The sequence below is a fragment of the Girardinichthys multiradiatus genome, chromosome 5 (genome assembly GCF_021462225.1).
Source record: "Girardinichthys multiradiatus isolate DD_20200921_A chromosome 5, DD_fGirMul_XY1, whole genome shotgun sequence".
Taxonomy (NCBI): domain Eukaryota; kingdom Metazoa; phylum Chordata; class Actinopteri; order Cyprinodontiformes; family Goodeidae; genus Girardinichthys; species Girardinichthys multiradiatus.
In genome coordinates this window covers 13,456,130-13,478,575 of record NC_061798.1, presented here as the reverse complement: position 1 = coordinate 13,478,575, position 22,446 = coordinate 13,456,130, and the positions used below count along the sequence as shown (strand labels likewise).

The 22,446-nt window shown below is 38.3% G+C and overlaps 3 protein-coding genes across 4 annotated transcripts; 2 read left to right on the top strand and 1 right to left on the bottom strand.

Moving 5' to 3' along the window:
* Positions 1-642: 642 nt before the first annotated feature.
* LOC124868879 (dynactin subunit 6-like) lies at positions 643-4,220 on the top strand. The gene is made up of 7 exons (XM_047366509.1): positions 643-770; positions 944-1,008; positions 1,101-1,206; positions 1,333-1,418; positions 1,519-1,566; positions 1,653-1,795; positions 3,883-4,220. The coding sequence occupies exons 1-7, from the start codon at positions 742-744 to the stop codon at positions 3,973-3,975; spliced, it is 570 nt and encodes a 189-aa protein (XP_047222465.1). The 5' UTR covers positions 643-741; the 3' UTR covers positions 3,976-4,220.
* On the bottom strand, positions 4,176-20,455 carry gtf2e2 (general transcription factor IIE, polypeptide 2, beta). Of its 2 annotated transcripts, XM_047366508.1 has the most exons (9): positions 20,242-20,454; positions 18,377-18,541; positions 8,442-8,524; positions 7,757-7,864; positions 6,044-6,226; positions 5,353-5,446; positions 4,992-5,107; positions 4,693-4,833; positions 4,176-4,591 (listed from the first exon to the last, which is right to left on the bottom strand). In XM_047366508.1, exons 2-8 carry the CDS (start codon positions 18,534-18,536, stop codon positions 4,714-4,716), a joined length of 864 nt encoding a protein of 287 aa, XP_047222464.1. In that variant the 5' UTR covers positions 18,537-18,541; positions 20,242-20,454; the 3' UTR covers positions 4,176-4,591; positions 4,693-4,713. The 2 variants fall into 2 exon arrangements, with proteins under 2 accessions (XP_047222464.1, XP_047222463.1); XM_047366507.1 differs by having other exon boundaries at positions 4,176-4,833; positions 20,242-20,455.
* On the top strand, positions 8,598-16,577 carry smim18 (small integral membrane protein 18). Its single transcript, XM_047366511.1, has 2 exons — positions 8,598-9,790; positions 15,419-16,577. Exon 2 carries the CDS (start codon positions 15,424-15,426, stop codon positions 15,736-15,738), a length of 315 nt encoding a protein of 104 aa, XP_047222467.1. The 5' UTR covers positions 8,598-9,790; positions 15,419-15,423; the 3' UTR covers positions 15,739-16,577.
* Positions 20,456-22,446: the final 1,991 nt, after the last annotated feature.

The following is a 22,446-nucleotide window of genomic DNA, read 5'->3' as shown; positions in this document are numbered from 1 at the left end:
TTGGTCCCTTGCTCACGAGCAGTCTTTCTCCAGAAAATATGTGTACCTAGCCACACTTTTTGTCACAATTTGACAAATGTTAAAACCACATTTACATCGAGAAATGATGTTTGGTGTTTTGATCATTTAATGAAACATAAAAAAAAAAAAGTCTATGTACAACAGCAGGAAATGGTTAGTGATGATTTTTATTGGAAGTGTTGGTTTCTGATTGTCCATAAAAATAAACAAAGAAAGGAAATAACGAGAAGAAATTAGTGAAGAAATTAACACATGAGATGAAAATCATAAATAAAAAAAAAGGGAATAAAATGAATTTAAGCCACATTAAATTTAAGCTACATTTTATAACATTTGTGCTTTTGTTGGCACATTACCTACTTTACTGATACATTTATTTTATTCTAGCAGATTGGTCAAATTCTTCCCTAGAAGCAGTCATTAAAAATTGTTGTCATGGTAACAGTTTTCTTAAGCTAGTAAAAATCATTTCACATCTTTAAGTACAAGAGTATCTCCCTGAAAATTACCTGTATAACTTTTAAAAAAAAATGTTTGTTTAAATATTTTCATTAGCTACTTCTTTAGTTTTTTACATCTATACACTACCCACAATTATACAGGAGTCAAGATAACCATTTAACTGAGACACGCATGCGCACATGCAGAGAAAGGAAAAAAAGGATTTCTAATCGATAGCTGAGTGAATCAACGCCGCCTCCCATCACAGCAGCTCTTGCCATGGCAGACAAATTAAACGCACAGAAAAGGTAATGTCAATATAAATTTAAGTATAATCATTCCGTTCATTGCTATCTGTTGAAAAATAAATGTGAAATGATAACGGGGAAGTAGTTTTACCGCCTTTTAAGACGTGTCAAGAAGTATCTAGTTAGCAGCCTACGCTAGCATTATTAAGCGGTTACTTCTGCTGTTTTCGCAGTGTCAAAATAGCTGCTGGGGCTGTAGTCTGTGTTGAAAGCGAGATCAGAGGAGATGTTACCATTGGTAAGATGTTCTGCGTTGTAAAAGACGGATAAATTAAGAGATCTTGTAAATGTTGAGTAACTTGTATTTACAGTAACTGTTTATTATTTCAGGCCCCAGAACAGTGGTTCACCCTAAAGCTCGGATTATAGCAGAGGCAGGACCTATTGTAATTGGAGAAGGCAACCTTATTGAAGAACAAGCTCTGATCATTAACAGGTAAGGATCTGTTATATCTTACTGGTATTTCACTTATCAGATTTCGATATGGACAAAGCTGTACATTACATTCTAGTGGAAAAAAGTCACATATATATAAATATATATATATTTTATACATTTCAGTTATCCAGAAAACATCACACCGGATTCTGAAGTGGAGCCAAAGACCATGACCATTGGCACAAACAACGTGTTTGAAGTCGGCTGCAGTATCCTTTTTTTGACCAGCCTGTCCTGTTGTGTATTTATAATTTCAGTGTTTCACTTGCATAATTCAAAACCTGATTAGCCTTAACTTATAATAATCAGTATCGCAAGCCTTGAAAATTGGCGACAACAATGTAATTGAATCTAAAGGTAGGCTGTAACAGATTCTGGAAGATAAGGAAAAATACCTAGTAGAATCATTGACCGTATTTATTTTACTGTACCTTGCTGTCTAGCCGATGTTGGCAGGAATGTAATCCTCACCAGTGGCTGTATCGTTGGAGCCTTCTGTCAGGTCAACACCTGTGAGGTCATACCTGAGAACACGGTCATCTATGGCTCTGGATGTATGAGGAGAGTTCAAACAGAGAGACCACAGGTATGGATACACGTGGTTTAACACATCTGGGCTATAGAGAAATATCCCAGGAGGGAGGATTATCATTTTGTTTGTGTGTTACAGTAGGATAAATGGATTTTTCTGTTGGGACTGTTAGTGTGCCTCAGTGGAAACTAGCTGGTGGTGTCTTAGACCCTACCTATTAATCTATTCTGTATACATAAAATATTTTCCTGACTTTTAAACCACCCTGACTAACTGAACGTGTTGCTTGTGTACCTAGTAACTGTCCTGACCAGTTCTTATGATGGTCAAAACCTTCAGAAGCAGGTAGACAAAAGGTCTATTGGCAAATTAATTCCATTACTGGTGAAATGCTGGTTCTAATGTTTAACATTTAGTGGGATTTACAGTTGAAAAAGGGAAAACCCAAATCAATGCTGTGATTTTTAGAGCCATGTGATCAGGTGTATTTCATCAGATGATATCTGGCATGAGCTGGTTACCAGTATGAAAGTGTATCAAGGTTCTAAAAATGTTCCGATCTCAAAATCACTACAATTCACACCATTGCTAGGGTTTAAAGTCTTTTCAGAGAGATTCCAGAAAAAGTGTTGGAGTGACCAGAGTTTTCTCTGGCTGTGTGGTAAACTGCTGACTGTAGGCTCTGAAACCAACATGCTCCTATGTGAGAATATAATTGCCTCACTTGTTAAATCATTAGCTATGATTACATTTGTTTGGTCCAGTTTAATGGGACCCACCCAGGCCTGATTACTCCCAGATCTGTTGAAATCTATAAGAACTCACTTACATAGAACCTGTCGGACAATATGAAGTACGCTAAAATATCTCTAAAACATATCTCGCCTCTAGATAAATTTAAGAATAGATGAGAAAAAGTCTTCTGACATCTATCAGTCTGACTGAGTTGCAAAGCCATTTCTAAGGTTTTGGGATTCCAGCGAACCGCAGGGAGCCATTATCTGCAAATGGAAAAAACATGGAACAGTGGTGAACCTTCTCATGAGTTGTCAACCTACCAAAAGTTCTCAAAGAGTGTATAGACAACGCATCCAGGAGGTGACACTAGGGCCCAAAACAATACCTGAAGCACTTCAGGTCTCACTGGCCTCAGGTAAGGTCAGTGTTTATTCAATAATACAACTGGGCAAAAAAAGGCATCAATTTTGAGAATTCCAAAACCACTGTTGACCATGAAGTAAAAAAAAGTCACAGATTTAGAAAAACATCTCAATGATCTCCAAGAGTTTTGGGAAAACATTCTGTGGAATGATGAGACGGAAGATGTGCATCCCTTTACATTTAGTGTGAAACGAACAAAACGTTTCAGAAAGAGAACATCATACTAACAGTCAAACAATTGACTTGCCATAACTGATGGAACCATGAAATAAGCTTTCTAGCAGAAAATCCTGACGGAAAATGTCCAGCCGTCAGTTTGTGACATTAAGCTCAAGCACACAGGACACCAGGACAATGAAACCCCACCAGCAGCTCCACCTCTGAATAAAACATAAATAAAAACAAGAAAGCAAATCGAAGGGTTTGGAGCAGACTAGTAAAAGTCTGGTCTTCAATCCGATTGCAATCCTGTGTCATGACAGGGTCAAGGTTCTTCCCCAGTGATATAGTCATTGACGGTTATCAGAAATGCAAGATGGCAGCTGTTGCACATAGTTATTGAGGAGGCAAGTATTTTTTCCACATTAGGCCATGTTGGTTTTCATAGCCCCCTGCCCCCCCTGGTTTGCAGTTTGAAGCTTTGTCACTAGAAAGAAGTTTTGGGCTTTTTTTTTCTCAATCCCAACGCATATATAGCTATTGCAAGTCGAAGCGCTTTTAGTCAACTTTTATCTAACAGTGCCAAAGGTTTATTACCCACCAGTGTAATCTCCAAGTCAAAATTGTCAATTTGATCGATAAAGCAACCATAATGTGCTAATATATCACACTTTTTTTAAATGCATTTAATCAGTTCATTCAGCCACATCAGGGGAAATAATGCTTGAGTTATAGGATAGTTTAGTTAGTGCAGGATTTTATGGATTTGCCTACTCTACCATGTTCCTGTACCTCATCCAGATGTTTTATTGTCATTGCAGCCCCAGACCCTCCAACTTGACTTCCTGATGAAAATTTTGCCTAACTACCACCATTTGAAGAAAACCATTAAAGCAAGCCACACTACCAGTTAAATGCAGCAGTACACGTCAAGTCAAATTGCTTTGTTTGAAGAGAATACAAATGTTAATAAGTTATGAAACCCATCAAGAATTTTGTCCTTTTTAAATTTTCTACTCTACAACAGTAGATCAAACATTTCCTGTTGCATACTTGCTAGATGGATCTTTTCTATGTTAAATTGACCAATTACTGTCACAGTTTTAAAACTATATTGTGTAACAATGAAATTTATTAAAATAAGTTCAGAAGTCTTGTATTTTGAACCACTATACCATGGTTCTGCAGAGTAAAAACACTGAAATCTTCTGAGAGTCCACAAGAAGAAAAGACGGTTTCATACTGGGTGAGATGGTATTGTTCTCCAAAGAATGTCTCTTACATTGCACCTTTCAAAACACCTCTTTGCTATAAACTGAATAAAATGATCAAAGTAGTATCAACACATATTAGCCACATCTACATTTTATCTGTAGGGATGATGTGCCTTCTCCTGGTCAGTCTTCAGTGTGCTTGAATATCTCAGTACTCTTCCACCAGTGTCCTCAAGTTTGATTGACCAGTGACTCAAAAAACATTCCACAACACTGCTGCTTCTATGGCCTCCATGTAATGAATGACTACTGATCCCTGGAGGGAATGAAAATAAAAGGAACATAAGCTAGTTTATTTTTGACAGAACCACAATAAAAAGTCAGTATTGTGTAGCCAGTGACTTCATCTCCAGCCACCTCAGATTATAATGAGCTGTTTCACTTCTTCGCAGGCACACCATCTGAGTAATCCTCCAGAACTCCTGCCAGATGGTTGTTATGGGTTTTAAATTGTCTCTTCCTCTGCCCGCTTTGCTTCTTTCTCTTTTGAACTGGCATCTGCAGGAATGCCAGAATCAGAAATAAATGATAGTTGTTCCAGCAAAGAAAAAGTACAAAGCAAAAGTGTGAATATCTACGTTTACAACAAACTCTAAAAGAAGGTTTTATTCAAACTCGCTAAAACAAACAAAATATGAGATGGAAAAGAAACTGACCACTTTCTTCGGTCCAGTCTCTTGCATGGAAGAGATGCCCTGTTTTTTCAAGTACTCATCAATTTTCTCTTCATCTATGGAGTCCACAGGTACACTCCTCCACAGCTTCTGGAATTCTGCAATGCAAAGAGCAGATCAACAGCTATAAAATGTATGAAGTCAAAGCCCAGGACTGGATGAAAACCAACTAAAATCAAAATGGCATATTAAACAGGTTAAACTGTAAGATAAACAAGGTGAAATAATACTTCACAACCAAATGGCATTGCTTAGAGCAGCATGTACTCCACTGTTAAAAAAACACTGTTCATATGCTGCTGGTTCAGAGGGGAACTAATAAATGAAACCCAGTAATTCTCACCTTCATCTACTGCAAACTGGCAATGCTTGTCATTGTAGAACAGAATCCTTTTCTTATCTGGTCTCGTTACAAATACGATCTGATCCCCCAAAGCCTGCAGACAACACAAATAAGGGTTGCTTCAGTTTTTTATCATACTGTTTAGTCGTTCAAATGGTAAATCATCACATACAGCACCTTGCAACTGTATTCATGCCTCTTAATCTTAGACCCATTTTACCATCACTTCCTATGTTTTCAAGGACCGACTTTGCCCAACAGCCCTCTTTCAGCAGCATATACAAGAACACACACACACACACACACGTCTACATAATGGTGTTTATTCACACATTGTTCCTAACAAACTCTTGGAGCCTTCGCAGAACAGCTGGATTTATTATGAGGCTAAATTCCACACAACTGGACTATTTATTCATTAAGTGACTTCAGGCAGCTGGTTTCATTCAGGGGCATCAGAGTAAGGGAGGTCGAATACAAATCCACAGCACATTTTATACTTTTCTTTGTAAAGAAATTTCAAGACCATGTACATATCATTTTTGCTTCACTTCCCAATAATGCTCCATTTTGTGTTGGTGGATCATTAAATTAAAATGTTTTTGTGGTTTGAACATGATAGAATAGGAGAAACTTTAAGACGCAGCGATTATGTAAATCATACCTTCTCTCATATAACTGTGTGAATTACCTTAATGGCCTTGGCTGCATTAGGGAGTCCCTCTTCTACATCGTCCAGCAGCACTCCTCCCAGGCCCAGCTGGTCGTGTTTGTCCAGCAGCCTCAGTAAGGCTTTCTTGTCCTTCAGGTTGTATTTAGGCTTAAAGCCATACGTCCCGTCTCGAATGTCAATTTTTGGGTTGTTGACCAAGGCCTGAGGTTAGGTATAAAGATGTAGTACATTAAATGTAAAGTTGGCATGTAAACACTTATTTTCTCCTACATCTGTTCTAAACCAGGTTAGCAGAAATCATGAACTAGAAGAGTGCCATAAAGATGAAGGGAATCAATATACATTTTTTTATTAAAAGGAAGAAGCAAATTGGTAATATTTTATGGCCTACGTGCATCACTCAGTGCTGCTCAATGGCTTCTCTCTGATGTATCACTAGAGATGCATACAGTGCTGAACATATATCTATATATTTTGTTTAGCCAGATTTGTATTTGTTAATATTTATTAGTCAATCAGTTTATTTTTCCTAGCAAAGCAGTTTGAAGAATTTATTGAAATGTTTTTTTTTCTGAAGACTTTTTATTACACCATGACAAGCACACATTAATGATCTGGTGATGTAAACCGGACAATTTTCAACTCGACCAGGTCTGAATAGTGACTGGCTGGTCGGAAACTCAAAAATTTTACCTTTTTTCAGCCAGCGAATGCGACATACCTAAGTGCCAACAGGGGGGCTAGTCATTCTGACCCTTTATCATTTTGGACTTGAAACTTTTCCCAGGAACAAATCTAGGGTACATTTTGTGTCCACTTTGATACTCGATGTTTTTCTGTATTCTGTTCGGTCTACTATAAGGAAAAGTGGTTGTGTGACTCCAAAAGGTGTCGGCCAGCCGGAGGTCCCTTGCAATTGTTTTGGGTAAAAAGGAGTCGTAAGTGTTAATTGAGCCAAATGGTGATCTGAACCACAAAATGTGGAAATAAGGCATAAATACAAAATCTTCAGAAAACAATATACAACTTACACATACAACACACCTTACAATCAAGAGATATAAACATGGAAGGGTTTAGAACATGGGGACAGAACGACTTGTTTGTGGGTCAGAAATGGAAGCAGGACAAGATAAAAGGGTGACGGGTGTGTATAAAATGAGAATACGAATTGGCGAAGGAGTGAAATAATCTGCCACAGGGTGTGTTGTCTATTAAGAAATTTGAATCTGCTGTGTTTGCAGGTCAAAAGCTTTACAAAAGTGTATAACAGCCACAAACTATTTCCGATCACATTTTCTTTGTTATTAATTTTGGTTCTGCATTAGACAAACTATTTTTAAAATATAAAAAATATCTAAAGTCAGTTATGAAATAATGAAAATTGCAGAAGCAGCGTTGAAGGAGGGAAATGGCCTTACACAGCTGTTAACCGCTATAGGACAATAAACATTTCAATCAACGAGGCCAGAGTCGATTCAGAACTCAGCAAATTACATCTTTGGAGACTGTGGGAAGTCTGGAGATTTATTCAACATCCCTTGAAAAACAAAACAAGTATTAAAAAACAACTTTTAGGAGATTACCTTTCAGTACAGTAGTGTATGTGGAAAATATTCATTCTTAAAAATGTGATATAGCTGATGAGAAACGGTGGAGGACAAGAACCATTTTCTCTTGAGGTGATAAATAAACAAAGCAGTATGGACCCTGAAAATGACAGGAGCACACCTCAGTCATCAGCCATTGTTTCTGTTTCATACTGATGTCAAGAAGTTTGGTCTCATCCAGAATCTCATCAAGTGTCAGGAAGTGTGTGTCGCCGTTTTGATGCCTCGTCTGTAAACAGGACAAAAATCTGACAATGTTAAAAAACAATACAAAAAGGAAACACCCGCAAACACAATTCATTTTATTTATTTCCCTTTTTAAAATGTCTTCAACCCAAACCCTTGACAGGGTTTCATGCACATGTCATCCTTCAGGACAGCAGCTGAAATGTCACGGTGTTTTGCACCATTTCAAACTTGCTACGTTCAACAGATGGAACAAAAGTACAAGCATTCAGAGAAATCTGTCAAGTGATATGCAAGTTCAGCAAAAAAAAAAAATGAGATGAGTCACACAGCCTGTTGACAGAGGATCACTGCTTTCTGCAGAGCCGCAGCATGATAAACAAGCTGTTTATGTACCCAAAGAAAGACTCGAGAGCAAATTTCACACAGCGGACAAGTCTGACTCATCCGGCTGATACGATCCACAGAAAATCACGGTTTTATGAAGCTGTGATGGAGATGACGACAGGCTGAAAAAATGAATGGTTGCATATAAATGTTGAGACAGCTCAAGTCCGCTTGCTGAGGCAAATTAGGGATGATAGGAAAAGATTTGTTCACGCAAAAATATTCAAAACTACCTTCATGTAGTTGACAATCTTGGCCAGGCAGCCAAACTTGTACCCAGAGCTCGCCTTGATGTTGATGTTTCCATTTGCAGATTCTGTGGAACACAGAAGTAAAGAAAATAGCAGGAATCAATAATATAATAATATAGTAATACATAGTATGTGGGCAAAAGCAAGCTGTATGGACAGAAAGATGGAGACAAAAGGTTTGGTGTGAAATGTTCTTGATGGCGAAAAAGTTATAAAAATCTAATCAGTGTCACGTTTTTCCTAAAATGCGGTGAAATGTGAGTTATTTCAGATACTGCTACAAATAAATAAAGACAAGTTGAGATGAACTAATGTTCGAACGTGGCAGCTTGCGTGTTTCAAATAAGAAGTTTGAGTTTTACTTTTACTTTGAAATATATAACATTTTTCAGGTGGAAAGAAAACTGACATTTTTAAATACACAGAATTCAAAAAAACATTAACCGAATAATTGGAAAAAAAAAAAAGAAAAAGAAATTGGTTGCAATAAATGCAGTGTGTTTCCGAACTTAACTGCTCATGACAAATAATGATTAAATAAGATTTCAATAAAATTAACTTGATCAGGACTGTTTCTGTCTTAATTACAGCAATCAAACTGGAAAATAATGCGCCAAGAAGCATTTGACTGAATAAAGGAACAGGAATAAGTTTGTACAATTTTAAATTGAGGATCAACATAAATTCTCCAAACTGGTTATTATCTTAGCTACAAAAACATGTAGATGTACTAATAATCACCAGTTGTACAAAAAGGAGGCACATAAGGCAGTGCAAATATTTAGCACACTAACCTGCTTTGAAACAGTTAACCAAATACAGGATCCAGGAACAAGGGAGAATCTAACTGGAATTGTATGAACTCCAATAAATGAAGTCTATTCTCTGTTAAGAGTCTAGTCATGCCGTCCACCCCCGCCCCACTTGTCCAGGTCTGGACCGAGTTCTCACCAATCACAGATGAAAACAGACACTGATTCATAAATGATTCACAGTGTGGGCAGGAGGCTCTGTGACTGTTAGCTGAACGGTGGGCAGGACGCTGAGATTCTGATAGCTCAGCTAACAAATGGCACGGGGGCAGGGGCGGACGGAAAGAGCCAATGATGGGGAGAAGCCCGATCTGTTTAGGAGATGCATGCAGAGCTGCAAGGAGTGGCGGAGAAGCAGAGCGGGTGCGCGAGCGACAGCTGAAGGTGCACAAGTGTGCCGAGGAGAGCAGGTTGATGTGTGATTGTGAAACGGGAAGACACAAGAGACGGGGGGAGAACTGAAAGCAGGAGCGTTCATCTCTTATCGAGCATCTTTGAGAAGCTGAGCCAGACGAACAGGTGAGTTGGTATATTTTTTCAGATAAAGCGGAGTCTGAATCAGGAGAACGTCTGCGACGTGACTCGACCACAACAATCCACAGCCTGATGTAAAAAACACAAACTGCTGTTGGTTTAATTTTAGGACTATTGCTAGGTGATTTTCAGCATTCAGCTGCTGAATCCTACACATTCAAATGCAGCAAATGTATATTTACAAATCGAATCAATTTCGCTTAATATCATTCAAAGCTGCAACATTCTCAAATCCCTCTCTCACACACACACACACACACACACACACACACACACACACACACAGGATTAAATAAACATGGACCAGTCTATCTGCACTCTTTTCTAGTTGAATAACAAGCCTCAGAATATCTGCGTCTGCGCAGGCGGTCATGAACACCATGTCTGCGTTTCTCAGAATGCACAGCTCCGCGCAAACTGCTGCTGTCACGACAAACCAGCGAGGGCCCAAAAATCTGCAAAGAGATGTCTGGGGAAACACTATCAGCAATGTGTGTTTGTTCTGAGCGGTGGCCAATTTTTACAGAGCATTACGTAGTCCTGCAACATCTACCAAGCATGGCTGGGGTGGGGCTCTTGTAGAGGGGAAGCTGGTAACAGATGCTGCAGGGAGCCGAACAGTTCCCTACTGCATGTGGGGACAGCAGTAATATCAGACAGGAAACGTGTGTGTGTGTGGGTTGGGGAGGTGGTAGGTGTAGAGGAGGTCAGGTAACATTAATTAGTTAGTGAGGTTGTTACCACGGCAACGAATTGGAGTGAAATTGATATGATGAGATGTTGAGATTTCGTATGAACTGAAAGGAAATGCATCCTGGGGCTCTTGCTGCCATCATAAATAGCCAGCTTGCAATAATACACAATAATAAGTAGTTAACCACATGATACTGATGATGATCAGTAGGGGTGGGCGAAATTATCTAAAAATGTTATCACAATTTTATTTAGAATGTATTGTAATACTGTAAGTAACAATAAAAAAAGTATTTAGTTCTTATTTAGGTAAATGTAATGCTGTGACTGCATGTCACTGCTGTCCCACAAACATAAATACAGCTTTTTAAAAACATGCCTAATTTGATATAGTCATCTTCAGGGCACCAGCAACATAAAAATGGGTGATTTGTATTACTAAACTGCACACATTATGCTCTAATGAAACAAACAGTGAAGAAAACAGTAAACATTTGCCAGTTTTGGGGCGTTTTCAAGCATCATTGAATGGAATTTATCATTGTTACAAACATTTTTATTCTTGTAGGATTATTATTTTTTTGCCTATCTCTAAAGGTCAGGCTCTTCGTTTTAACACAAGCTTTTAACTGACACAACCATTGACACTGACTGCTCACTGGCTGGTCAGAAACTCAAAACATCCAATCTTTTCCTGAGAAGTGAACTCATCATACCCAAGCGCAACCAAGCGGTAGTTTGAACACTCTTCAGAGCAGATGTTACTGAGTGAAGACTTAAAGTCAGCCATTTTAAGTATTAGTGAGATGTTTCAAATTGAAGTCAGAGATGACGGACGCCACTGATAGGGAAATGGTATTTTCTGTGACATGACTTCCCATTTAGGGTGTGAGAGAGAAGGACTTTCAATACATAACAGGAGGGCTGAATGCTGTGCAGCATCTTTGCTCTGTGTTGTCTTTTTGAGCTTTCAACCTCGAGCTTTCATGAAACAGGCTGGATTTGGAAATGCAGGCCGCCTTTTGGAAGTCTCAGAGTTAAGGCAAAGATCAAGGTCCACAGTCTCTAGGAAATACACACAAAGACACAAAGTTTTAGTATCGCTAATCCCACTAATATAAGGTGCTACTAACAGTTTCAAATGTCAACTCCAAAAGCCTGAAAATATAAATATAACCCTGTTCATAGTGTGATGTCACCCCTACTCCCAATATAAATGTCAATAGCTGCCCATGGTGCGTGACTGACCTTTCATCTTCTCGTAGTTCTTTAAACAGAAATCAGACAACATTAGTAGGGCTGCACAATATATCGCAAATTTATCGTTACTGAAAATCACTTTCCGCAATTTGAATATAAGGTGGTAAAGTCATCAAATAACTACCAGTAAGTTCTTTCAGTGCCAAAAAATAAAACAGGCAGCTACAGGAAGAAACCTTGCTTTTGAGATAGAAATATTGAATTTGATCTTTTCTCTAGTAGCTGGATAGACTACAGCACAGTTGCATTGCAGGCAGAAGGTTGTGAGTTCTAATCCCTGCCTGGGGTCTTTCTGCATGGAGTTTTATTGTTCTCCCTGTGCGTTCTCTCCAGGTACTCTGGCTTCTTGCCAAGGTCCAAAATCATGACTGTTGAGTTAATTGGTTACTCTGAAATTGCCCCTAGGTATACGTATGTGTGTATGTTTATTTCTACAGTTTGTCTCTGTGTTGCCTTGTGATTGACTGGCATCCTGTCCATGGTGTACCTCTCCTCTTGCCCATTGGTAGCTGCAGATAGGCCACAGGCCTCTGCAACCCTGCAAGGATAACCAGGTAGATGGACTACTCATTATCTGGGGTCTATGCTTGCTATTGGCCAAAAATCAGAAAGGCATTAACCCCTTCTGATTATTTGTTCATTTATCACAGGCAATAATGTAATTACGACATTCACAAATTGGATTTTTCCCTAATATTGTGCAGCCGTAAACGTTGGTATCGACTGGTCAAAAACATGAGACCGGAAATTGGTAATAAACTTCTGAGAGGTGGAAGCAAGTGGTATAGCATAAATTATTGAACCTGGCCTTCAAATCCATAATGCAGCACCTTAAGGGAACTGATGTGAGGATGCTAAGAGTTGTTTCAGGTAAGAAGCTCTAAAATTCCTTTATAGGCCAGGCTAAGATTATTTTGCAACACTAAAGCAAGTGTTGTACATGTGTCATCAGTTTAAGTTGTAAAACGTAGGAAGATATGGACAGGAAATGTAATTTAAGAAAACAAGTAAAATGGTAAACACTTTAGCTCCTCTGTTCAGTTTTCTTTTTCCATCTGTTAAGTAAACTGGGTCAGCTACCTCCTCTCTGCTGCTCTGTTCCAGGAGCATGTGTGTGCGCATGTATGTATGTGTGGGCAGAAATGCTTGCAAACTGTTCAGTGGGGATTTAAAGTGACATTGGCTAAAAGACTAATACAAACTAATACACCTTAAATGCAGTGTCTGTATTAGGAAATGAGCACGACTATCACAGTCGGTGTGTATTAAGACTGCACAATATTTCATAGCAATATCAGTGTTTGCAATATTTATACTGCAAACGACAGTTCGGAGTGCAATAATTGTTGGATAATATATTCCAAGAGTATATTTAGGCAGTCGAACAGTGTCATGGTAGCAGATGCTCACACCAGACACAAATAATATTGTCTAAAATGCTTAAGGTCACAGATTGATGGAAGAATAGATAAGAAACAGGGGAAGGAAGAAAATAGGGAAATATTGCTACCAACATCGCCATCGCAAGATTTTTCTAACATAGTGCAGCCCTGTACAGGTCCTTCTCAAAATATTAGCATATTGTGATAAAGTTCATTATTTTCCATAATGTAATGATGAAAATTTAACATTCATATATTTTAGATTCATTGCACACTAACTGAAATATTTCAGGTCTTTTATTGTCTTAATACGGATGATTGTGGCATACAGCTCATGAAAACCCAAAATTCCTATCTCACAAAATTAGCATATTTCATCCGACCAATAAAAGAAAAGTGTTTTTAATACAAAAAACGTCAACCTTCAAATAATCATGTACAGTTATGCACTCAATACTTGGTCGGGAATCCTTTGGCAGAAATGACTGCTTCAATGCAGCGTGGCATGGAGGCAATCAGCCTGTGGCACTGCTGAGGTCTTATGGAGGCCCAGGATGCTTCGATAGCGGCCTTTAGCTCATCCAGAGTGTTGGGTCTTGAGTCTCTCAACGTTCTCTTCACAATATCCCACAGATTCTCTATGGGGTTCAGGTCAGGAGAGTTGGCAGGCCAATTGAGCACAGTGATACCATGGTCAGTAAACCTTTACCAGTGGTTTTGGCACTGTGAGCAGGTGCCATGTCGTGCTGAAAAAGGAAATCTTCATCTCCATAAAGCTTTTCAGCAGATGGAAGCATAAAGTGCTCCAAAATCTCCTGATAGCTAGCTGCATTGACCCTGCCCTTGATAAAACACAGTGGACCAACACCAGTAGCTGACACGGCACCCCAGACCATCACTGACTGTGGGTACTTGACACTGGACTTCTGGCATTTTGGCATTTCCTTCTCCCCAGTCTTCCTCCAGACTCTGGCACCTTGATTTCCGAATGACATGCAGAATTTGCTTTCATCCGAAAAAAGTACTTTGGACCACTGAGCAACAGTCCAGTGCTGCTTCTCTGTAGCCCAGGTCAGGCGCTTCTGCCGCTGTTTCTGGTTCAAAAGTGGCTTGACCTGGGGAATGCGGCACCTGTAGCCCATTTCCTGCACACGCCTGTGCACGGTGGCTCTGGATGTTTCTACTCCAGACTCAGTCCAGTGCTTCCGCAGGTCCCCCAAGGTCTGGAATCGGCCCTTCTCCACAATCTTCCTCAGGGTCTGGTCACCTCTTCTCGTTGTGCAGCGTTTTCTGCCACACTTTTTCCTTCCCACAGACTTCCCACTGAGGTGCCTTGATACAGCACTCTGGGAACAGCCTATTCGTTCAGAAATTTCTTTCTGTGTCTTACCCTCTTGCTTGAGGGTGTCAATAGTGGCCTTCTGGACAGCAGTCAGGTCGGCAGTCTTACCCATGATTGGGGTTTTGAGTGATGAACCAGGCTGGGAGTTTTAAAGGCCTCAGGAATCTTTTGCAGGTGTTTAGAGTTAACTTGTTGATTCAGATGATTAGGTTCATAGCTCGTTTAGAGACCCTTTTAATGATATGCTAATTTTGTGAGATAGGAATTTTGGGTTTTCATGAGCTGTATGCCAAAATCATCCGTATTAAGACAATAAAAGACCTGAAATATTTCAGTTAGTGTGCAATGAATCTAAAATATATGAATGTTAAATTTTCATCATGACATTATGGAAAATAATGAACTTTATCACAATATGCTAATATTTTGAGAAGGACCTGTATTCCCTGGAGAATGTAGACCCGTACTTTAACGCTAAAATTTCAAAAAGACCGCCAACATTTCTGAATGATGCTAGTTCCATCACAGACAGAAGATGAAAGCTCAAATGGATAAAACAGAACACCCCTGCTGTACTCTATTTAGCCTTCTCGTTATCTCTCTCTAAAAATGTGTTTTCCTTCTAAATAGTTTCTAACCCTGACCTAACTTCTTACACACTGAGTGTTCAATACGACCATGCAGTGGTTAGTATGGTGCATTCACAGATTAGAAAAAGATCAGATTTTTTTAAGTTTCTGGCTGACTAGTCACTGGTCAGAGAAGATCAGCTGAAATTTATTTAACTGTTTAATGATAATGATGTGGTAAAATCAAAGTAACTTTCTACTGCAATACAGTTTATCAGCAAAAAGCTCTTGATTATTTTAAAGAAACGGAAACTAAACACTGAATTTCACAACAAAATATCTCTTTCATGCTTTTGTCTCCAACCAGAGAACATGGCCAACATCACAAACACCATCCACCCAAGTAGACTCCCTGAGGCACTCCCTCTGTCCCGCGTCTCCCTACAGGTACAAGAAGTCTACCCCTTCCACGATGGCTGGAACGTTGCCTGTTTCATCATCCTTCTGCTTTTCATCCTCACTGTCCTTTCCCTGGCAGCCTTGGCTGTCCTCTACGAGCTACTGGACTGTGGGTGCTGCACTAAAGGGAAAACACACCACCAGCTACAGGAGGAGGGGCCAGGAAGCTGTGGCAAGCTCATGACCAACATTTGCAAGGAGCCAGAATCCCACACTGAGGTGGTATAGAGGCAACAGAGATAAAGGAAAATAGAATTTTAGGTCTCACTGGAAAAAAGAGGCAAAAAAGGACTAAAACGGTCAGACTGTGGAAAAATCTAATAATGGTAATATAATGACCAGGATTTTCTTTTTCCAATTTCAATCAACAGGATATTTTCCTGCACCTACTGTAAAAATGTATATTACACATGTAACGCTAGGAGAAATAGAAAGCATGACTGCTGACAGTGTTGCTTAAAATTGTTTTGCCATGGCAATGAATTTATTTTTTTTTAAATATAAAAACAAGTCTGTGAAAGAAAGTCTTATTTAATTGACCATTTTTCAGACTCAAAAGACTATATGGTTGCATGCCCAAAATTCTGGTGATCACTGCTTTGGAAAACAAGTGTTTTTTCCTTTAACACATTACCTGCTTGACAGTCAGTGACATCAACATAAATACCACTGCTTCATTAGCTCAAGACAAGTTTGGTAGCTGAACAGTGACATATTTTATTGTGTCAGTCCTTATGCCTTACTAGAAACTGCCTAAACAACCTTCACTAAAATATGTGGGTTTTTATTCGCCGTTTAAAAACTGACTGGTGCTTGGCATGTAAATTGTGTGGGAATATTTTGTTGGAACTGTTTGCATGTATAAAATTATACAATCTGTAAGGTTTCCAATGGAAAGATCAGATTCCTGCTGTAAATAACTTTAGATGAGCTTTCCAAAGCCTGCTGATTGCATCTGCCAACAACTCATTTATTAAGAGACCATCTTCAACAAAGAGTGTCAGTGTGTTATTAAAATGTAATGTCCAGGTCATTTTACTCTCAATAAATTCCCACTTCACAGACAACAGTTTGTCACTATTACTCAGCGTGTACTAATAATAACCATTTCCCTGAGCCGAGATGAAACATGAATGGAAATGCAAGCCTTGCAGAGTTCTGTCATTACTGACCAATCACTGGTTCCAACAGCATGAGTCGTAATGCAACACACTGGTCCTAAATGGTTGCTAAGCAACACTTTTCAATCTAAATAACTCAAAAGCTGCCAAGAGTGCTGGAGAAATTGGACAGCAGGCACATACAAGACGCGTGTTCAGATACTCAGTGGAGCAGATTGATCTAGCAGTAACAATTTGTAAAACTGAATCTTTTAATGCCTTTATTCATTGATAGACAAATTCAATGTTCATGAAATTTGTGTTGTCTTTTTATTTATTTTTTTTGCAGCACTAGTAGCCTTTATGTTTCAACAGTAAGTTGCCAGGAAAGGGATAGACAGAGGTGGAAGAAGAGCAGTAAAGGTAGCCTGGGCCAGGATTCGACCCCTGCGCCACCGCTGTGCCTGAAATTTATATTTCCTTGAACAAAATCACAAGGTGGCAATTAAAATTAGTTTGAAATAAATCTAAGTCAAACATTGTTTTCATTTATGATTTCTTTATAAATATGATAATGACAAAGTGGCCTGTTTTAGCTAGAGCTCACTAGGCTGGACATGGATTCATCTTGCCACCACACACAGAGATAAGGATGGTTACCGAGAAAAACATTTCTCCAAAGTTCACTGATGCTATATATATATATATATATATATATATATATGTCAGAAAAAAGCCTGACTGGGAGTTTAACTGGGACTGTGGGTCCTGTAATCAGATGAGACTCAGACTGAGAAAGAGCAACAGACACATTAGGTGGGTTGGGAGTGAAACAAAGGATCAATAGGTGGAAAACCACCTCGGTGGACTGTTAAGTATGGTGGAGGATCTGGGATGCTGTGGGCCTGTTTCTCTTCCAACCACCCTGGGAGGACTGCATGGCATCATTACAGTTCTTGAAATACCTGGACATTAAACAAAAAACTAAATCTGCTGGGCTCTACCAGCAAACTTAAACAAAGTTACTTTTGGGAGGAAAGATTCAAAAAGAAATGGCCAAAACATCATAGAAAAGATGCACCAGACACAAAAATCAAACTTCTTCCCCAGACCTACATCTTCTTGAAAACTTTAGTGCCGAGCAGAACAGAGAACTGAGGATCCTGGGTAAACGACAGATAAGAAGGAACGGTCAAAAGCTCCCTCTCTCTGTATGTTCTAAACTCGGGAGAAAAAAACAATTATTTCTTAACATGTGAATTATTTCCCTACTGAAGAAATCCACACAAATTAAAGGTTTGACTTTCAGTGCGAGATCATGCTACTGCAGTTAAATATACAATTATTTTAAGGCTTGTTACACATCCTTGCCAGGGGTGCCAATAAATGTGGCTGGCACTGTCCATTGCCATGTTTTCATTATAAGTCCTGCACTGAAACGGACCATACTCAGCTTGTATCCCACAAACATCTAAAATAAGGTTTTGTTCATCTCTATGATAAACACAGCTGGCCAGTGTATTAAACTTGTTAATGAAATAATCCTACTGGGAGGACAGAGCAGAGAGCCAGGAAACATAGAAGTATTACATCTGTGGAGGGTTAATTACAACCTTAGAGACAATAGGAGCATTTAGTATCTGTCAGTCATCAAAGTTGTGGGTATTTCCACTGTCTCGTTCACTAATGTCCTTGCTTTCATTTAGAATGAAAAGAGTCTTATTTTGGTGACCAGAATTGATGTTTAAATAGTATGTTTCCCTTACCTGAACTGTTTTTAGATCCAGAGGAGCTCTCTTTCTCTGCTTTAGGCTTCTTCTTCTTGTGAGATCCAGAGTCTGATGCAGTCGGTCTTTTCTCTACCGCTGGAGTTGAAAGAGCTCTCTTTTGGAACAGCTCCCTCTCCCTAAGCAGAGCTGGATCCATCCTCGCTGACAAGAAAGAAGAAAACAGAGTATTAATATTTTGATCCAACAAGGTTCAAATGATTTATTTGGTAAAAACATTTTATTCTTAAACACAGTCCTGGATCCAGTCTTTGGAGATCTTTTACATTGTTTTTCTAATGATTCTCCAAAGCTTATTGCTGGATGTTGGCTGCATTTTTTAAATTTATTTATGACCTAGGAGTTTCAGATCATTGCTATTCCTAAAAAAAAAAATAAGTTGCTACCAGTCAGATCTTTTCTACACACTATTTCAAATCTCAAACAGCAATGACCAGAATGTAGATCCAAACCATGATAAACTTCGTTTTACAGATGGCTTTATAAACTCAATCTATTTCTCTGGACCTACTTCTTCAACCCACCCATTACGGTGCAAAACCTAACAACTCAAATATGGGTTTATAACTACTTACATAGTCCTGTATGATATCTGTCTCAATTCCTCTTCCTTAACAATGGCTTCATAACCAGGAAACATTTTACTAAGAGCTCCTGACATATAGGTTAACTGTTTTGGTCTTGCCCTTTTTATAGTCCTTCAATTGTCCAGAGTTCATGCAGACAAATCTTTTCAATTCATTCAGTTATTGACTCAAGTTATTACAGACAACATGGTTTGTTGCACAGTTAACTAAAATTCATCAATTTAAAATAAAACAAAATGTGGGATTTTTGGCCACAGGAAAACTGTGATGAAGATCAGAATACCAGATGGCAAGTTAAAAAGGTCATTTAAAGTTACTTTTTTTGGTGTGGAGCGCTTTACTGTTTATTAAAAAAAATCAATTATTGTTAAAGCCATGGGCCAAATCAAAGAACTACAACACATGTGCATACAACGTTTTACACATTGTACAAGTCAGGCAAACATAGTTTGTTAAATAAGACAACTTTGTTCAATTTTAAACATTTACAATTATGCACATTAAATATGAAGCCCGAACAAATATGTGCAGAAAACAAAATCGCACATTTTTGTTCTCATGGAATAAAGATTAATTAAGGATACGTTATTTTTAAAAGCTCTTAAGCTTAAAAGCATTAGAAAAGTAGATGATGGAGAAGGAAAAACACTTTTTGCATAGCGAAAATAACTACTGCACAAAACTTATTGTAGAATTTACAGTCTTGCTGCTTTGAACCAAACTATTGACAAATATTGTACGAGAGAGATTGTTCTCTCTTATTCCAAATAAGCACGCTGAACAAAGCAGAGCCAAAAACAACACCTGAAATACTCAAAGGAGCCATTTTTAAAGGGGAACAAAACCACCAGCAAAGCTTGTATTAATCAAGTGTTGCTTTGGAAACGATTAATAATTTGGAAGTATCTCCATTGGGTATTGAGCCGAAAACTTTCCCACAAAATATTAGTTACTGATTAGCTGAAAAGAAAAAAAAAATAAGATTAGTAATTTGACAGGACATATATTTTCTCTGAAATATGAACTATGAGCCCGACTACGCAGAAGAAAACCAAGGTAGGAGCTCAAACAGTAATAGATGGTTGATTCAGCTAACGTTACCTGAGCAGCTCATTGACGTGATAACTTATTAAACACTGGGGACCGTTTACCATTTTAATTTAGATACAAAAATAACCAGGAGAATGCAATAAAATAAAATGACCCTAGCTGTTAACGTAGCATTAGCACATTCAGTGTAAGATCAGAAAACGGTACCTGTCTCTTTCTTTCTCCTCTCGAAAATAAACTGCCGAGTTAGTCCAACAGGATTAACGTGTGAAAGTGCAAAACCGAATTAATCTTCCTGTAAATTAACTGGTTTCCTTCTTTTCTAGGTTAATATCAGTTCATGCAAGCTAACAAGCTAACTAACTTCTAACAAATGTTTACTCCTCAACAGGACTTCCGCTACTTGTTCGATTTGTCGGCTTTCGACAGCTAATCCTTTCATTACGTCACCACGCATGTTTTACTGGACAGAGAAAAACATTTTTGCTCTTTTTGTTGTATGTCAGCTGAAATTAGACAAGGCAAATCTATCTGTAAAGCATTGTTATTATTATGTTAATAAAAACAGTACGACATGACAGTCAAAGATTAAAAATGAAAAGGCAAAAAAAAAATTATTAAAATGATTAAATAATTGTTTAACCTTCATTGGAAAGATGCCCATCTCCAGAAGTCGAGAGGCAGGGTATACCCTGAACAGGTCGCCAGTCCATCACAGGCAGCAAACAATGTTTCCAGGTCAAATCAACCGTTTAAAATAATTACAATTGTGCTGTAAAATATGTCCTTAAAAGGAAAATGAATACAATCAGTTGAAACTGATATAACACAAAGATATATAAAGCATAAAATATAAAAAAAACAAAATTGTAAAAATCTAAGATTGTAAATTAATTAAAAAGCCAAAAATGGTAGTTTAAATCAGTTTAGTTCAGTAAAAAGACTCTAATTCCGAAAACCTAACTAATTTTGCTTTAGATGTGTGTGAAAAGATTCATGGAAAAACTCCTGTAACTCCTTGTCATGATGCTTTACTTCAACAAAGGTTTTTGGAACATTACTTATCGAATGTTTCTGGAATGAATGACTGTATTATCCAGGAATCACTGACTCTCGTTAAACAACCGAGGGTAATCAGGGTATAAAACCCAAATTCTTCCGCAGAATGCAACCTTTTTTTGTTTTGTTTTCCTGAGGACTTTTATTTTTCACCTCACAATGAAACACTGTGCAGATGTCTTTAGAGAAAATGGATCAACGCTACCACCTAGTGGTTTAATTATGCCAGTACTTCCTTTTTGACTTAGAAATTCTAGCTCTGGTGTATCTCTCAATGGCCTTCACAGAAACAGTTTAATTAAGCAGAAAAGTCAGTCAGTCATTTTCTATAATCGCTTCTTCCATAGTGGGTCGCGGGGAAGCTGGTGCCTATCTCCAGTAGTCTATGGGCAGAAGGCAGGGTACAGCCTGGACAGGTTGCCAGTCCATCATGGGGCAACACATAAACAACCAAGCACACACTCATTCACACACCTAAAGGGAATTTAGAGAGACCAATTAACCCAACAGTCATGTCATTGGACTGTGTGAGGAAGCCGAAGTTAAACAGAAAAGTGTTTTGAATTTTTTCTTTTTTTTTCATTTGTAAAAGCTGAGTAAATTCTTTAGGTAATATACAACATGACATAATTTCTGTAAAGACTGAACAAAATCATTTAAATATATTGGAACATTAAGGGTGCAGAATATCAGGAAAAGCATATCATTCAACTTTTTTTTCAAAATAATTTTGCAGTTATGCCGCTGATTGTGATTAAAAAATCCTCACCATACATATTGATGGCAAGTTGAGTTTGAATACATCGCACCTGAAATGTTATAGCATACCAAAACTGCATCAAAGCAATCCTTAGCGACTGAAAATTTAGCACACGCTGATACTGCGATGAAGACTGATTTGATACATTTTGAAGCTGTATGTATGGTATTTCTCCAGAACTATCACTAGAACAATTCTTAATAAAATCTATGATGGTGCAGAGCAAACTGTGGTCTTTTTAACATCATGGCACATGTTTTAAAGCGGCCAAATTATTACTTCTGTACATGTGAAATTCAATACAACTAGTGTTATACGGTTTTGATTGCACTACTTCAGTATTTTAATTATAAATAACGCAAGAACTTCTCATAAGATATCTATGGTCACACCATCATGCATTCTTACCATATATATTCATGTTTGGTTAATAAATATGCTTTTTTTTTATAAAACTAAAGGTCAGTGGGTGGTGATTTCAATGTTTAGATGTATCTCTATCAAAACACTGGGATCACAAAGTTAGGACATTAGCAGCACTCTGTGGAACATGAGTGCATGAGGATGTGATTCAGTCCTTTCATTTAGGTGTC

Bases quoted from the DNA above. Each gene is read 5' to 3' on its own strand.
- LOC124868879 (XM_047366509.1), top strand. From the start codon at position 742: ATGGCAGACAAATTAAACGCACAGAAAAG. The intron at 1,207-1,332 runs GTAAGGATCTGT...TATACATTTCAG, and splicing joins CAAGCTCTGATCATTAACAG to TTATCCAGAAAACATCACAC. The intron at 1,419-1,518 runs GTATCCTTTTTT...TATAATAATCAG, and splicing joins CGTGTTTGAAGTCGGCTGCA to TATCGCAAGCCTTGAAAATT.
- smim18 (XM_047366511.1), top strand. From the start codon at position 15,424: ATGGCCAACATCACAAACACCATCCACCCAAGTAGACTCCCTGAGGCA.
- gtf2e2 (XM_047366507.1), bottom strand. From the start codon at position 18,536: ATGGATCCAGCTCTGCTTAGGGAGAGGGAGCTGTTCCAAAAGAGAGCT. The intron at 6,227-7,756 runs GTGTGCTCCTGT...ACCTAACCTCAG, and splicing joins AACAATGGCTGATGACTGAG to GCCTTGGTCAACAACCCAAA. The intron at 4,834-4,991 runs GTCAGTTTCTTT...GCATTCCTGCAG, and splicing joins AGACTGGACCGAAGAAAGTG to ATGCCAGTTCAAAAGAGAAA.